Source organism: Ailuropoda melanoleuca, chromosome 3 (genome assembly GCF_002007445.2).
Source record: "Ailuropoda melanoleuca isolate Jingjing chromosome 3, ASM200744v2, whole genome shotgun sequence".
Lineage (NCBI taxonomy): Eukaryota > Metazoa > Chordata > Mammalia > Carnivora > Ursidae > Ailuropoda > Ailuropoda melanoleuca.
Genome location: NC_048220.1, coordinates 113,766,442 through 113,784,493, shown reverse-complemented (window position 1 = coordinate 113,784,493; position 18,052 = coordinate 113,766,442). Strand labels below are relative to the sequence as shown.

Genomic DNA, 18,052 nt, shown 5'->3' with positions numbered 1-18,052 from the left:
GGAGGGGATCCGTTTCCCTGCCTTTTCCAGCTCCCACAGGCTGCCATGTGCCTGGGCTTCGGCCCTCCTCCCTCCAGCCTCTCAGCCAGCAAGAGGGGGTCGGATTTGGTCACAGCACATTACAGTTCTTCTCAGAGACAGAATATTCTTCAGGGGTCGAATCTCCTTCTCTGGCTGCACCATCTTTTGAGCTAGGTTTTCCTATCTCCCCTCACAGATAAACGATCCACCATTCTGCAGAAGGACTGCAAGCAAGGTCTGATAGAAACAATCCAGCACTTTCTCCACCACATGATGCAGCACAAACAAAAAATCAAGGATCAACGTTAGCTCTTAAAAAAATCATAATCATTTTAAAATTTAATTCAACTTACAGTAATAAATTGAACACTGACGTCGTTTTTAAGTATTTCATAGTATTTCAGGAATGTTTAGTTTATAAAAGACAGAGTCACATACAGTTTCTAAGTTGCATGTGTATGTTTTAAATACCAATTTAAACTCCATAAAAATTCACGTAAGACTGTTAAAACTCATATTTTATTGGAATTATTTACATAATAGTTATTGTGAGTATATTAGTTCTAGACAGTATATTTGCTGTGTCTTCACGGTCTCTTATTTCTCAGCCTGAAATATGGGAAAATGGGTCTGATTTGGGGATTTGGTTTGGGAAACTAGAAATGCTGAGTTTCTCCTTTTATCCCTAAAAAGTAACTTGAGCCCATGTTGGCATGAGGAGCTATTTTTACCGTAAAAAATTAGTGTGATTGTGTTTAGGGCAAACCCAGTTGAAATGAGCCTTGTTCAGGCATGTCCTTTCAGGGAAACAACATTCCCCGTGAGCCACAGGATTCAAATCTCTGAAATAGTGTCTTAGGTAACCAGTAAGACTTGCTCCACTGGCTTGGAATATAAATACAATTAGATTTCTTTTATTTTTCCAATCCACTGATTGCAAATTAATTTACCTTTATTCACCATAACTAGATTATTTCCTTCTCAAGACCTATCTCTTCCACCTGAAGTCTGAGAATTCAGTGCAAAGCAGAGCACTCCTGCAAACACCGGATAGAGAGAGAGATGGGAGTCACTTGCTATCATCAGGTGTTGTTACTGTATTCCAGATCCTATATCTTTTATTAGCAACTTTATGGGTCAAATATCCACGGAGCACCATCTACCTTGGTTAAGCACCAAGAGTGTAGCTGGAGACACACTAGACGTGGCTTCCGTCCTCAGGAGCCTTTCCCAGTACTGTGGAGTCCAGAGGGTTACTGGCCCAGACGCACAGACCAGCTTATGGGAATAGTCTATGTTTTGGTTCCACAGTTAGGGCTCGCCTAGGTCACAACCAGGCTCAGATGCTAAAACTTGAGCCGCAGGGTCTTGAGAGCTTTGGCTCTCAACCACACACCGAGGTAGAAAGAATCCACCTCCATGCCCAGACCTCAGAGCCTCTGTTATCAACCATGAGTCATCAGCAGAAAAGAATCCTGCCCTTCAGCTGAGTTTTGTTTTTGTTTTGTTTTTTTAGTAGGAGTTGGTGCCTTGCCTGCCAGTGGGTTTTGGCAGGTTACTCTGACAGTTTTTCCTAACTTCCATTTCAGCAGTTCAGGTGAGCGTGTCGATCCGTTTTTCCAGATGCCCTGACCTCCTTGGGCCCATTGTACACGTCTTTCCCAGAATGTTTCATCAACCAGTGGAAGAAACTGCTGCTAAGTCATTAAGGAAGGGAGGGAGATCTTACTGTGACCTTTGCCTTCACCCACTGATCTTCTATCTATGTGGCAAATGGAAGCCACTCAGGAAATCCTTCACAGAACAAGTGAGACCCGCGAATCACCATTGCAAGGTGACTTCCTGTTTCTGCCTAGAAACAAAGAAGCTGAGATCGTTATAACCATAACAGCATTGGGTTCTCCAGAGAATTCTTATTTATAGGCTGTATTTGCTAATAAATTTTTAGTTTTTTTAGTTTTTTTTTTTTACTGATATATAACTGACATATAACATGATATCAGTTTCAGGTGTACAATATAATAATTTGATAGATGTATATATTGCAAAATGATCACAATACATTTAGTTAATATCCACCACCACACCTGTTACAATTTTTTTCCTTGTGACAAGAACCTTTAAGATCTACTTTCTTTGCAACTTTCAAATGTACAATATAGTATTAACTATAGTCACCATGCTGTACATTGTATCACCATGACTTCTTTATTTTATAACTGGAATTTCATACCTTTTGGGGACCTTCACCCATTTCACTCAGCCCTCACTCCCTGCCTCTCACAACCATCAGTCTGTTCTCTGAATCTACAAGTTCAGGGATTTTTAGATTCCAGATACGAATAGGATCATATGTGATTATTTTTTAATTAGAGCCTTGGGGGGGGCGGGAGGGGAGAAAGAAAGGACAGTAATTTTCCACAAAAGCAAAATGTCTGTGTGTGTGTATGTGTGTGTGTGATGTAGGGTGTTACATATAAATACAAAATTTTTATATATTTGTGCCATTGCGTGTTTTATTTATGAAATTTTGATTGCTTGTCTGCTAATGCATGAAGTCTAGAAATGGGCATTTCTGATGTCTCCCGTACAGATCTTCAAATCCCTAACCCGAACTGACAATGAAGTGAATTGAAGTTAAGCAAAAAAGCTAAGCCTGCCAGCTTGCTCTTCACCAGTGTTTGTGATACTGATTCCTTTGCACTGAATCCTGTTCGTTTGTCCATATCCTTGTGAGATACATCCATATTGTTGCATAAATTATAGATTGTGCTTTCTCATTGATGGATAGTATTTCATTTTATGAATGTAACATTCTAAATCTAGCCATCCTACTGTTGATGGGCACTTGGATAGTTTCCCATTTTTTGGCTGCTGTGAACATTCTTTTACATGTGTTTTGGTGAATATATTCATTTAACTGGATATTCCTTAAGTGTAGGATCTGGGGACATAGCACAGGCATAGAGCTTTAGTAGATACTTCTAGACAGTTTTCCAAAGTGATTTTATTAATTTATACCCCCTTCAGCACACAGAAGAGTTCTAGTTGCTCCACACCCTTGTCAACACTTGGTATTTTCATCTTTTTAATATAACCCATTCTGGCAGGTCCAGGGCAACTCTGAAAGTAGAGAATCAAACAGGGACTCATCTGTTTTCTCCACCTTCTATGATTCCCAAGGCCTCCATGATCCCATTTTCTTCCCAAACCTAGGTTTTCTTGCAGATTATACAATTTGCCTGCACTCTGATCTGGGTTTAACAAAAATCAATCCATCAGAAACTATTTCTTCTGCCTTTCCTCCTCTACAAAGAAGGTTCTTGAACTCACTGGTAAAGACCGTTATGTCCTGGGAGAAAGATGAACAAAAATGGAGATAAAGTCCATTTTATGGATAGGCTGATGTCAGAGCTATAGGGAAGAGTTAAAGAACATAAAAATTCTGAGATTAAGAAAAGCTTGAGGGCACCCAGGTGGCTCAGTCAGTTAAGCGTCCAACTCTTGATTTCGGTTCAGGTCGTGATCTCAGGGTTATGGGATTGAGCGTTGGGGTCTGCACTCGACTGGGAGTCTGCTTGAGATTCTCTCCCTCTTCCTTCACCTATTTGTGCGCATGTGCTCTCTCTCTGTCAAATAAATAAATAAATATTTCTAAAAAAGAAAAAAGAAAAGCTTGAGAACACTGAACCCCAGTCCCACTGGGTTTATTTAATGTACTCTTCCAGGCCAGGTCTTGAGAGAATTAAACCCTTAGTACCCTTCTCACTCTTGAGTAGAGGGTGGTATAGGAGGGCCTGACCATTCTGTGGTGTCTTGTTTTCATTGTAATTGGCCAAATGAGAGGTCATTTGCCTACATAAATTTTATCAGTAAATATTTACTGAGTGCCTACTAAGTGCTAAACTCTGGATGAAGAAAGGAGATATTCACTTGTTCAGTGGTTTATGCAGAGGTAGAATGGCAACGAGATGGAAAAGCTACAATATGCCAATTAATCAAATTATCTGCCAGTGATTTATGAGAAAGAGTATAATCACAGCATTTAGGATAGGATGTGATGAACTTGGAGTTCTCTTAAATTTACCAGAGGGAAATGTGTTTTTAAAAATGCTATAATGGGGTTACCTGGCAGGCTCAGTCACTAGAGCACTCAACTCTTGGTCTCAGGGTTGTAAGTTTGAGCCTCATGTTGCATGTAGAGATTACTTAAAATAATATCTTTTTAAAAAGTGCTATGGTTGTCAAAAGAGCATCAAATTGGTTATATAAATTGTGAAACATATGCCATAGTACTATTTGTTCTGTGATAACATAAAAATCGTGATCTCACAAGGAGGTGTACTAAAACCAGTCTTAGGTCATCTTTACCCACCTTCCCAGGAAGTCAAGCTTCTTGGTGTGATTGGAAGCATTCTAGATTGTCTTCTAGCCAACCCAATTTGGACTGGAATACTTAGTGGATGTTTAATGGTGCTACACAGAGTCCATGTTTCTACAAAATGGAAGATATTTTTCAACTTAGATTAGGTTGAAAGCTATAGTTGTCTTCCCATCAAAAGGGGTAAATGAAAAACTTAACCCAGCACCTCAGGGTGACCAGAACATAGAGGCAGCCTTTTATCTCAGAAAGAGAAAGCTGGGGGCTATGCTGATAGAAAGGCCATTTCCAAATTTTAGGTATTTGGAGACAGACATATTGCAGACATTTTGCATTATTGAAGGCACGGCTCTCACCAACAAAAGAATTGATAAGAACCCTATTATTTGAAAAACTTAGAATTTTGAACAGCTTATAATGCACAAATGCAGAATTCTTTGCAATTAGTAGGAGGAACCCTGATATCTCCAGTAAGTGACTGACAAAAACAAGAAGAGCAGATATAAATAATCTGGATGCCTGGCCATACCTGGGAAAGAAGTAAAATATCCAAACCACACGAATAATATAGAAAGTAGTTGTATTTCATCAGACTCCAGTTGCCTGAATAGTGAATTATATACACAGTTCATTGTTACAGAAGGGTATTACGCTCTAACACACTACTTGGCCCAGCAGAGAACAAAACTTACATAGTCAGGATGGTTCAAATGCTGTTTATTGATTGTGTTAATTTTCTAATGCTGCATAACAAAATACCAAACACTCAGCTACTTAAAACAATACCTACTTATTAGCTTACAGTCTACAATCAGACATCCAGACATGGCATGACTGGGCTCTCTGCTTAGGGTCTCACAAGGCTGAAATCAAGATATTGGCTGGACTGCATTCCCTCTGGAGGCTCATGAAAGAATCTGCTTCAAGCTCATTCTTGTTCCTTGCTAAATTCAGTTCCTTGTGGGTGTAGGACTGAGGTCCTTGTTTCCTTGGTAACTGTCAGTTGGAGGCTGCTCACAGCTGACTTGTATTGGGGAGCAAGAATTCCTGTCCCCTCAAAGGTCCTTCTAGCTGGGCTAAGAATCGAATCAACACAAGAGATTAGCAGGAAAATATCAAATTTAATAAGTATACGTAAGGGGAATCCACATAGACATGGAAATTCCAAAGACAGGCCACATGAGGTATTTATGTCATTCTGAACTAAGGAGAAGGGGTTAGGTGTCTGTGAATTCAGAAGAAAGGAATGCATTTCACAGGGTGATAAGAAGAGCAAAGTTTGGGAATTAGATATATTTGCCCTATAATACAGATGAGTCACTCAGATAAAATTTATCTCTGTTAATAACACTTATTCTGGGAAAGACCCCCAATTTACATTGTAGTAGTTAAGGGAGGGGCAAAAATTTATCTTGAGCCAGCAGGGTCTCAAGTGCCTTCAGGTCAAAATAATCCACATGCGAAAGCGGCACATTGTGGAGGGGGGTCAAAAACTCCTTCACTTGCCCCCCCTCCATCTCCAAAGTCAGCAATGGCATGTTGAATCCTTATGTTTTGAATTTCTCTTGACTACCCTGTCTCTGACCTCTAGACCCAGACTTAGAGAGCTCCTGTGATTAATTCACACCCATGCAAATAATCTCCCTATCTTAAGGTCAACTGATTTGTGACCTTAATTACATCTGAAAAATACCTTCACTGTAACACCTAGATTAGTGTTTGGGAGAAAGCATGTGAATACCAGGGCAGGAAATTGGTGTGTGTGTGTGTGTGTATGTGTGTGTGTGTGTGTGTGTGTGTGTGTATGTGTGTGTGTGTGTGTGTGTAGGGAGTCACTTTAGAATTTTTCCAAGTATGTTGGTTTTCAATTTTTGAATCTACCTTAGATTCTAGACCAGCGATTCTCAACTGGGTTAGGGAGTGATTTTGCTCTCCTCTCCTAGGGATCAGTTAACATCTGGATTCATTTTTGGGTATAATCTAGTGAGGAGAGGCCAGAGATATTGCTAATCCACCTACAATGTATAAGAGAGTCCCCAAAATAATTATCCAGCCCAAGATGTCAGTAGTGCCAAGGTTGAGAAACCCCACCTTAAAGAAAACATGAAGGAAAATTCCTCCTCCTCCCCCTCCTCCTCCTCCTTTTCTCCTTCTTCTTCTATAGAATTATTGTTATCACCCTCAGTCACATAAACGTAAAAGTATCACTGATGTGACACAGATGGAGAATAAAGATAGAAGGGAAGGGTCTGGAGCATTATTGCCACCTTACAGACAGAGGAAACTTAAATTCTAGAATCCATAGGCTAATGAATGGTATATGGTGGGTATATAATTCAAAGTTACAAAGATAAAGAAAAAGAATAGTAATAAAACTCAAGATGTGGCAGGAGAAGGGAAGGGAAATTAGGAGTAGTAAGGAGATAGTAGATATTGCCTAAAATTGATAAATAAAAAATGTTTGCCAACATTTCATTTAAAATTATGGAGGTAACCACTGATGGGTTACCCCAAAATATGGCATGTTGATATATTGAATATTTTAAGCTGAAGGACTTTGAGAAAAGAGGACAAGAAGGTCACTCTGACCTTCTCCCCATCGTTCTCATTGAAACAGGTCATAAAACCCTCGGATAGGAGATGAAAACTTATATTAAGTAAATGTATGTTTTTCTTCTGTTAATGCCTTGATCAGCTTAATTTTCAGACCCATTTAGGGACCCTAAGAGGATCGAGGAAAACTTTTCTTCCCTTGTAACACCAGAACTAAAACTTTTAAAGAGATTTAAAAAGGTTGCATCCACCAAATAGGTCTGGGAATCAGGAGGATATAGTGAGGGAATGTTTTTAATGATAAACTCTGCTGTACTTTTGATTTCTTTTCTTTTACTACACACTTGTATCACTTTATAAAAATATAACCTTAAAAAAACTGAGGGGGGTTAACCCAGGTGACCTAATTATATAGCAAAAGTAACAGTATTGGTGATACAATAATGTTTTAGGAAGTGTGATTGCCTCTAAAATCAGAATTTCTTTAAGAAGCTGCTTGCCCAGGCACATGGTCCTCATACAAAGGTTCACTTATTCACTTTGCAGTAAAATCGCATTTTAAAAATACAGCATAGAAACCTATTGTCATTATGGCTGCCCCCAAATTGTGTAGAATTATAGATCTGCCCGGGAAAGAAAAACAAAATGTGAAATCATTCAAGTTCTCGGTGGAGAGTCTTAGAGACCAATTTTTCAAAAATTTTTTTCTTGGCTATATTCCCTATGCTGTACTTTCCATCGCCGTAACATTTTTATTTTATAACTGGAAATTTTACCTCTTAACCAATGTTTTTATTTTAACTTTTCAGTAATGTTGATTATTATGAGTCATTTAAAAACCTGTGATTTGTTTTCAAGTTACTCTCATATTACTTTATTGTTATTGTTGTTGTTGTTGTTGTTTATTTAATGTTGCTTTCTCCAGCATTTGAAACCTGTCATTTGATGACACTGGGTGATATGACTACAAGATTAAGAAGGAATATTTAGTGCTCTAGTCTGAATGTTAGTGTCCTGCTAAAACCCATGTGTTGAACTAAAAACCCCCGAAGTGGATGGTTTTAGTAAGTGGGGCCTGTGGGAGGTGCTCAGTTCATAAGGCTGGAACCCTCAGGAATGAGATTCGCACCTGATAAAAGAAGTTCCAGACAGCCCCCGGGTCCTTTCCACCTTGTAAGGACGCAGGAAGAAGTCAGCAGTCGGCAGCCCCGCAAGGCTTTCACCAGATACCCGATCTGCCGCTGCCACAATCCAGGATTCCCAGCCTCTGGCATGTTCCTAGAGCAGCCTGAACAGGTAAGACGTTTGGGAACCATCTTCCTTAGGATCACCTGTATTATATTAAAAAGCATGATGGATTCGAGTGGAAGAATGCTGTATTTTTTGACGAAATCTGCTTTACTGCGAAAAGAAAAACATGGTGAGGGAGATTCTGCAAAACAAAGGTTACAAACGGTGTGCAGTTTCCTCCACTGCCTGAGAGTGTGAACGTCAGTGAAGTCAGGTGGGCGCCTGTTTTACTCTCCGAAGGGGGTCGTTGTCACTATCAGCACCAGCAATGCCGGGAGTGGCCGGTTTCAACACTAGCCTTGCGAGTAGAGCGGTGGGCGGGCGCCCGAGCCTTTTGTGAAGCACCAGGTGCACAGATCTCCATCTGAATTCTTCTCCCTCTGCCCCGCCTCCGCGCGCACACCTTTTAGGGCCCACTGCAGGGGCTGCCCGAACTGGGGCGGGACTGGGGACCCGGATACAAAGCTTGTCTCTGCTACCTCCTGTGGGCCCGTGGGCAAGTCATTTTACCTCTATGAGCCTCAGATTTCCTCATCCATTAAGTAGAAATATCAGTGCAAAGCTCGCAGGGTTGTTCACGAGAATAAACAAATCACGTGCTATATTAGTGTCAATGAGGGGACCTGGACAAAGGCCATTTGATGATAATGTAACCTACATGAGGCTCAGCACTTGCATGCGATCCGTGATCACCTCAAGTCAGCCTGGCAACACCGCGGCTCGGAACTGGCCAGGAGGGAGGCAGGGGACACTTGACACCTGGCAGCATGGACACCGTGTTCCTGCCATCTGACGGCTGCTTGTGAAAACTAGGTCTTGCCCTGCATCTGGAAGCTTCTGTGGACCACAAGGAGGCCAAAAGACAAGCCATGCAACAGGATCCACCGACAAGGTGTGGGAAAGATGGGCCGGGAGTGAAGAGACACGGGCTCCTTGTCAGGAGAGTGTAAAATCATCCCGCATGGCATCCAACTCCGGATCCCTCCCTGGTGCCCTGAGAACTCACTGCGGAGGCACACGCTCCCTGAGCAGAGCAGACTTTGTGTTTCAGCATCAGAGTTGCTCAAGCTTGATGTGATGCTGACGTGATACGCAGCTAAAACTCTATGTAGAAAATGAACTCCAATGTTTACAAACTCTAAATAATGCAATAAGAAATACACACATGCACGTAGAAAGCATTCTTACCGAAACTGTTAAACCTGAACTTGGTCATGAGCAAACAGGCAAACCCAGAATGTGGAACAGATTCTGCCCTAGGCTCTCTTTTAAAAAAGTCCGTGCCATGGGAAGAAAAAAAGAAAAAAAGCAGAGGGACTTTCTTAGAGTAAAAGATACTAAGGAAATATAACAATTAATTGTAATATGTGACTTGATTGATTTAAAAAACTATATGAAAATTATACTCTGGAAATAATTGGGGAAATTAAAGGTGGAAATTAAATATATATATATATATATGGCATATATATATATATATATGCCATATATATATTTAGGTATAAACCTGATAATGTGATTATATTCAAAAGGTCTTTCTTCTTGGGGATGTCAAGTTGTAACACTAAAAAAAAATTAGAAGTGAAGTATTACAACATTTGCAACTTATTGTCAAATTGTTTAGCAAAAAAAATATATTTAGACATAAAATGTTTTACACACATGCAAAAAGAGAAGAGAGAGAAAAAAATGTGGCAAAATATTAACAATTATTAATCTAGGTGAAAGGTGTGCGAGTGTTCATTGTGCCAATCTTTCAACTTCTCTGTAGGTTTGCAAACCTTCATAATAAAAAAGGTTGGAGAAATTAGATCTGTGTGCTGCTCTTAAAATATGATATGAAGACAAGCACTATCTTTTCATTTCATTTTCAGAGGAGTATATTATTAGCCGCATTTGCACCTTGTATAATTGTTCCTTTAAAATGTATATTATGTTTTGCCCTGTTGACTCCCAATAAGGAATATTCACAAAATAAATTTAAGCAACCATGGCCAAGTCCACTTGAGGAATTGTCTGTGCAGGTCCATCTATAAACGCTCTAATAAGGAGTTTTATGGGCCTGGGTTTCTGGTTTCCCTGTATGTGCCCCTTTACTTTTCCTCTGGCCGGCGTGTTTCTTCTTGTGGCACATGTTGCCTTTAGCGTTTTTCTTGGCTGCTTGTTCTTTCATCCACTGCTTAATAACGTGACTATGCGGGCTGACACAGATTCTTCTGCGCCTGACGTGAAGGCTGCCAAGGAGAGAACATAAATGAAGTCACTGATGGAAATTTTTTTATAGTTTTTTTTAATCAATCAAGGTTCACATATTGCAATTGTTATATAATTGTTATATTTCTTTAGTATCTTTAGCATCTTTCTTACTCTTCGGACCTGAGGTTGGATCTTCACTACCTTTCGGCCTAGGATTCCTGAAATAGCAGCGTTGAAAGGAGGAGGAGGGGTGCCTGAGTGGCTCAGTCAGCTGAGCGTCTGCCTTCAGCTCTGGTCATGATCCCAGTGTCCTGAGATGGAGTCCCTCATTGGTCTCCCTGCTCAGCGGGGAGCCTGCTTCTCTACGTCTGCCTGCCACTCTGCCTACTTGTGATGTCTCGCTGTCTTTCTCTCTCTCAAATGAATAAATAAAATCTTTAAAAAAAAAAAAGGAGGAAGAGAAGGAATTAGAGGAGGAGGAGGGAAGGAATGAGGGAAAGGAGAGAAACCAAGGGAAAACAATGGTCTTTCCTGACCCAGAGCTTCACCCAACAAAACCAACTCACACCTCACGGCCCACCACAAACATCACCTCCATGCAGTTTTTCTAGATTCTCTCAGCTAAATGCCCTGTTTTCCCCTTGAGTCTCTCAGCATTACCTCTCCTCTGGGACTTAGCTTATGCTGGCTTTTGTATGACTTTTTGCTTCAAACCTTCTCCTTGTCCTGGGGTTGATGCTCCTTGAAGGAGTACTAGTCTGAAATTGTCTTGAAAAAGGCCTGTTCACAGCAGGACTTCAGTAATTACTTACGGACATGAAGTGAAAATTGTTCAAAATAAGAAGTCTGGTTTTGTTTTAAACAAAACAATCAACTAAAATGTTCTAGGTGTTTGATAACATTTTAATATACCATAGATTCATACCCTTTCTCAAATGTTATCATGTTTTAAATTCTGACCTTGGGGTGAGAGAACCATAAGGCAGCATTCACAATTTCTAGTAACCGGAAGAATTTCTTGTTACAGAAGATATTGTGACATGTAATTTGCCCTCAGGTATCACCCAGCTCTTATTCAATGTCACAGATCCTGTTGGCTCTACGTAAACAACAATCTGTACCTGGATAAAACGAACCCCCTGCCCATTACTGGGGAAAAAAATCCAGAGGGGCAAAGAGTAGATTGCCATTTCTCCAGTGGGCCCAAGAGGAATCATCCACTAATGTGGGGACTCTTGAAATGAGAGGAAAAGCTGGGAAAGGCCTCAGTGAGTTTAAGCATAATAAAGCCAGCAGATGGGAATATTAATTTGAAAGAAGTAAGGTTTCTTGATAGGGGGACAACGCATTCTCCAAGTGTATCACACCGAGACATCTTCCAAAGGAAAGCTCCCTCTCGCTGCGGCCAGTTGGTTTGCCATTGGCTGCTAGAGGAGAGAACCTGGCTAGAGCTCAGTGGGGGAGGAAACAAAAAAGAGTTGAAGCTCCTATCCTTCCCGAAGGACTAAAACGTTCTTCTTTCCCTGTGGTGCCAGCAAGAAGCTGAGCAGACAGCCAGTGGAGGAAGGCTTCCCTGACATCCAGATAAGCCCACAGGGTCCACAGAGGGAACTAGTGCCCGACTCCCTCATTCCACGAGGAATGAGGAGCTTCAGGGAGGGGCACCGGCCCTGGGGCTGAAGGTGAGCACTGGATAGGGGCAGCACAGACAGAGGAGCAGGGAGGTGGAGAGCCACGGGAAAACGGGCAACAGCTACCATGCAGGACCCTTTCCAAAGGCCTGCCCAGTGGGGCCTCAAGCGCTCAATGTAATTCAAGGGAGAAAAATCGGCTACCAGAACACAGCTCCCAAATCTGAGATGCCAGGATGTTTTCAAACCTCCAAGTTTAAAGACTGCTTAAACCAGCACTTGTATCCTTGGTGTGTTCCATCACCAGGATAAAAAGAGATGAGGTAATGCTGGACAAGGAGGTAGCCTATCTCACACTCCCTCCTCCCTCCTACCCCCACCCCATTCCACAGTATTCTGCTGGGCGCTGACCCAGCCCGGTATGTATTTCTTGGTGGAGAGCTTGGGCTCTGTGACGCCATAAGCCTGATCCCCTGATTCTTTTGCCCAAGAGAGAGCAGCAAGAGACGGTCCGATGGACCTATGGGGTGGCTCTGCCACAGAGATGAAACCTGTTAATTGTTCCCCGAACCTGATTTCTTTACCCCTTCCCGAGCACAACAGCCCCTCAACAATCACTTTTGAAAAAACACTCAAGCGTTTTTCCCAGATAACTTTAATAACCCCAAGTTTTCTTCCCAACAGATATCTGTGTAAGCACACAAAAACCTCAGCCCTCTGCCCAAGATAAACAACTTTGCCCTGTGTTTATGTTAAGAAATAGCCAGGAGCTCTTTAATGAAGTCACTGTAGAAGGGTTTACACAAGCACACTCCCCTCTCAGGGAACAAAAATCACAATGATCTCCTCTAGGGTGTGAAACAAAGGACCTATTCCAGGCAGGAAAGGAAAAGGAGAGAAATCTAGTGAGTACACTATAAGCTCATTTGTATCTCTTAGCTGTGATTAATAATACGTGCTTTGGGGGAGTTATATCTGCAACACTCACAATGTTTTCTGTATCTAAAATACTTGTCTTAAACTTACATACTCAAAGTTAAGGAACCACATTTTAGATGAGTAAAGACCTGCTCTGTAGTGAAACAGTTTGAAAATGAGAGAACTTTTATCCATTCATGTTGAATGTCAGAAAAAACAACAAAGAAGGTCTGTAATTTATGATTAAAAAATACTTCATGGTCAAATTTCATCTTATTTGAGAAGAGGTCATAACTACTCTATTTTTCAGCTGTCTTTTAGCACAGAGAGAGGCCAATTTACAAACTTGTACTTGAAAAAACTAAATATTTTTAGATCCAAGTGATTGGTTTCATAGTTTCCCTTTAATTAAAATCAAGTGCTTTTTAAAATGAAAAGTCATGGGTTTTTTACATGTTCCCTTATCAAAATAAGAACTTACATCATTTCTGTTCCTATTCCTTTTTAGATCTCTATCTCATACGTGCTTATTCCAAAAAAAGGTTTTTTTTTCTGAAAATCCTGTTACCAATGGCATTCCCTGCTAATACCCAGGATCTGCTCTTACTCCTGTCTACACAGAGAAACTTCCTCTCCTTCTTTCCCCGTGCCTTCCTGGGAGTCCCATGGGATCCCTTACAAGTTCGAAGGCTTCTATTGCCTGAGGTGATGTGTGCCAATAAGGCAGAAGTGACAGTTGTGCATTTGGTGTTTCCGAGAGTAGCCAGAAAGGTAGGTCGGTAGACCTGACACAAATATCGAGATGTTTCCAGTTCTCCAGAGTACTGTCTATCCATGAACTGCCTACGGATTTTCACTCTCCAACTATTACCAGCACTAATTTATTAAGGTTAAATAAAAGACTGCTAGAATCTTGGTCATGTGCTAAGAGAATTGGTAATTTGAAGCACCCCTCAGAAGGTACGTCATTAGTGAGTGCTCCCTGGATTGCTATAGGAAACACTGGCTCCCAGTGACAAAACCGCCTAAGCCAGTGGATCCAGTGTGGTGACAGGAACTGAGGAGAAGTGGAGAGTCCTCAGTTCTCACCCTTCTGCCACATAGACACTCACACTCATTAAAAGTTTGAGCCAGAATTATCTTCCTCTGCGCATCTAACCCCAAGTGTAATTTTTTTTTTTTAAGAGAGAGAGCGCGAGCAGGGTGTGGGGAAGCAGAGAGAGAGAGGGAGAGACAACCTCAAGCAGGCTCCACACTGACGCAGGGCTTGATGAGACCATAACCTAAACCGAAAGTCAGAGTTCGATGCTTAACTGACTGAGCCACCCAGGTGTTCCCCTCCCAAGGGTGATTTTTAAACTATATCGAATCTACGATCCTTTCGTGGGTCTTATAAAATCTGTGATCCTTCTCTCCAGAAAAATGTTTATACATTCATACCCACAAATTTCAGGGAGTTCACAGCCCCCTGACCTGAAGGTAATTTATCAATGGACATCTTACAAACTCTTCCTCTGAACTTCTAAGAATCTTGTCTTGGAGCCGTGTTTCCAAAGTTGGGTAATAGATGGATCCCTCTGAAAGGGGAAAACAGTGTATGTTAAATCTCAGAGACCGGTCTGCAGGACTCCGCTGAATGGAGTCTCCCGAGACTCTTGGAGGGCAGAGTCCACGTTGTTACTGCTGCAGTCCCAGCACAAGCTGAGGCTGGAATGGGGCTTGGTACAGAAACATTAATCAATAACTATTTGGTGAATTCACTGAATAAATAAAGAGGCTTCTCAGTGACTCAGGATTTCAGGCATAAGCAGTGGGCTTATTTGTAGCCTCAAGAAGGGGATTCCAAATGGCTCATAAGCATCCCCTGTAGCCATAAGTGGTGTTAAAACCAGCACTCCCGGGAGATGCCTAATACACTGTCCTTATGATTTGAAGGTGCTGGATACAATGCAGTCTGGGGAGAGCATTTTATGGTGGGTCCCACCATCACTTTTGAGAGATCTTTGAAGTATATGGTGTTCTGAATGACAGGACCTGGTTCATAGCCCATGTCTGCCATTCTTTAGCTGTATGTCACCAGGTTAACTATTTAGTCCTTGGGCACAGCTTTATCTTATGGAACGTGGAGATAATTCATGCCTTCCTCACAGCATTGTTGTCAGGATCCAGATTTGCTAAATACCAATGCATTTCAGATTTTAAAGTTTCTATGGGGACATGAAGAACACAGAAATCTAAAGTTCTTATTTGCTTTTAAGATTTTATTTATTTATTTATTTGAGAGAGAGAGAGAGCGTGAGCTGGGGGAGGGGCAGAGGGAGAATCAACTCCCCACTGGGTGGGGAGCCCGATGCGGGGCTGGATCCCAGGACCCCAGGATCATGACCTGAGCCAAAGGCAGATGTTCAACCAACTAAGCCACCCAGGCGCTCCAGAAACCTAAAGTGTTTAATAACTGCACCAGAGGTAAGCTTGAAAAGGGTTCATCACTAGCCAACAGCCCAGAATCAAGAGCAAAGATGGGCATTTGTGCCTGATTGCGTGTGACAGGTACAGACATCTCTCTACTTCTGTTTGAACCTTGTATACACTCTTCTTGAATTCAGAGAGTAAAAAATGACAGCAACCCCATTAACTTGACTGGAAAAAGCTACAGATAAAGCCACAAAATAGAACAGAGACACCTTCTGTTTTGTCTTTTCCCTTAGAATGTCCCTAGTTTTGCTTAGGAAAGTCATACACACCGTCCAGTGACTGAAGGTATTTATCCTGCATCACGGCACTGCTGTGGGGGCAGCAGAGGCGAGCATGAGCTCTGGCGGTGCCAGGCCTGAGAGACTGTGTGCTCACTCCGGGGAGCCTGGGGCCGGAAAGGTGGAATATTTACTCTCCCCTCCCTTGTTTGAATGATTCTTTGTATGTTGCATATCAGGCAAAGCCTTCCCAACCTACTGCTCGGGGGCCAAGAAATGGTCACTGGACAGGTTTAGACCTCCCTGCTGAAGAGCACTCACATGACAGCAGCCAAGTCACAATCGCCATCAGCTCTCTGGATGCGACATAGATTCACTCTCTCCAGAAGCCTTCTGGAGATATGATGTGAAACTTCAGTGCAACAGCTGGAGGCAATGGGAAGTATGGCTACAAAGAAGAAAAGAGAGAAAATGTTACATCCTACAGTTCATAGGACAACAGCCTAGACGCTCCAAAAACAAATTATCCGGGGTGCCTGGGTGGCTCAGTTGGTTAAGCATCCGCCTTCGGCTTAGGTCATGATCTTGGGGTCCTGGGATCCAGCCCCGCGTTGGTCTTCTGCTTAGCAGGGAGTCAGCTTCTCTCTCTGCCCCTCTACCTCGCTTGTGCTCTCTTTCTCTCTCAAATAAATAAAATCTTTAAAAAAAAAAAAAACCCAATAATCCAATTTAAAAATAGCCAGAAGACATGAACAGACATTTCTCCAAACAAGACATCCAGATGGCCAACAGACACGTGAAAAGATGTTCAACATTACTCATCATCAGGGAAATGCTAATCAAAACTACAATGTAATATCACCTCACACCTGTCAGAATGGCTAAAATCAACAACACAAGAACTACAGGTGTTGGCAAGGATGTGGAGAAAAAGGCCCACTCTTGCACTGTTGGTGGGAATGCAGACTGGTGCAGCCACCGTGGAACACAGTATGGAGATTCCTCGAAAAGTCAAAAACAGAACTACCCTATGATCCAGTAATCACATTACTGGATATTTACCCAAAAAATACAAAAACACTAATTCAAAGGGATACATGCATCTCTATGTTTATAGCAGCATAATTCACAATAGCCGGATCATGGAAGCAGCCCAAGTGTCCATCAATAGATGAACGGATAAAGAAGTGTGTATACATACACACACACACACACACACACACACACACACACACACACACAGTGGAATAGTACTCAGCCATCAAAAAGAATGAAATCTTGCCATTTGCAACAACATGGATAGAGCCACAGAGTATAATGTTAAGTGAAATAAGTCAGTCGGAAAAAGAGGAGTAAGAATTCACCTGATTGAGAGAGGGAGTTGAACATTCCAAGGAGAAGCAACTACGTGTCCAGGACACTGGGGAAGAAGAGAAAGAATGCTTTCCTTGGTTGTGTATCTACAGAGTCTGAGTCAGAGTCCTAGAACCTGGTGTCTTAGCTCAGACCAAGTATACTCGGGCAAGACTCCTGTCAACAATGACGCAAGAATGTCTGTGCTGACTTCAGGTAATCCCCAGAGCCTGGGGAAAATGCCTTGACCCTGGTCTCAGAGCCTCAAGAAGGATCTGTATAAAATCAGCTGGAGCTCTTTCCTTCTTCTCCTGTCCCACCTGTCCTGAATAGTCCAATGCTGCCATATTTAGAACAGAATCTCAGCCTGAGATACAGATCAATAACAACTTAGCATCAGACCAATACATGTATTTTTAAATCTCGGGAAATCAGAATATATATACAATCCATACACACACACACATATATATATAAATTATATTTACATAAATCCATTTATAAAAATGAGTGTCTTCAATAACTTTTATTTTTAAATTTTTTTAAAGATTAATTTATTTGCGAGCATGCACACACACACGCACATGCACACACATGAGCGGAGGGAGGGGCAGAGGGAGAAGGAAAACGGAAGCAGATTCCACACTGAGCTCGGAGGCTGATCCCAGGAGCCTGAGATTGTGACCTGAGCCAAAACCAAGAGTCCGACACTCAACTACTGAGCCACCCAGGTGCCCCTCAATAATTTTTATTTTTTTGAAGATTTTATTTATATATTTGAGAGAGAGCCAGCACAAGCCAAGGGGAGGAGGGACAGGGGGAGAAGCAGATCTCCTGCAGAGCAGGGAGCCCGATGGGGGGCTGGATCCCAGGACCCTGGGATCATGACCTGAGCCGAAGGCAGATGCTTAACCCACTGAGCCACCCAGGTGCCCCTCAATAATCCTTAAACCACTAATTTGAATTAATATAGTTGAAATATATCCACATAAGTGATACAGAGTGTTAATGGTCCT

At 41.9% G+C, this 18,052-nt stretch overlaps 1 protein-coding gene across 1 annotated transcript; it reads right to left on the bottom strand.

The window, feature by feature from the left end:
* Positions 1 to 9,830: 9,830 nt before the first annotated feature.
* Positions 9,831 to 17,345, bottom strand: CCL28 (C-C motif chemokine ligand 28). The gene is made up of 3 exons (XM_019802266.2): positions 17,048 to 17,345; positions 16,005 to 16,131; positions 9,831 to 10,479 (listed from the first exon to the last, which is right to left on the bottom strand). The coding sequence occupies exons 1-3, from the start codon at positions 17,070 to 17,072 to the stop codon at positions 10,287 to 10,289; spliced, it is 345 nt and encodes a 114-aa protein (XP_019657825.1). The 5' UTR covers positions 17,073 to 17,345; the 3' UTR covers positions 9,831 to 10,286.
* Between the last annotated feature and the right edge of the window lie 707 nt (positions 17,346 to 18,052).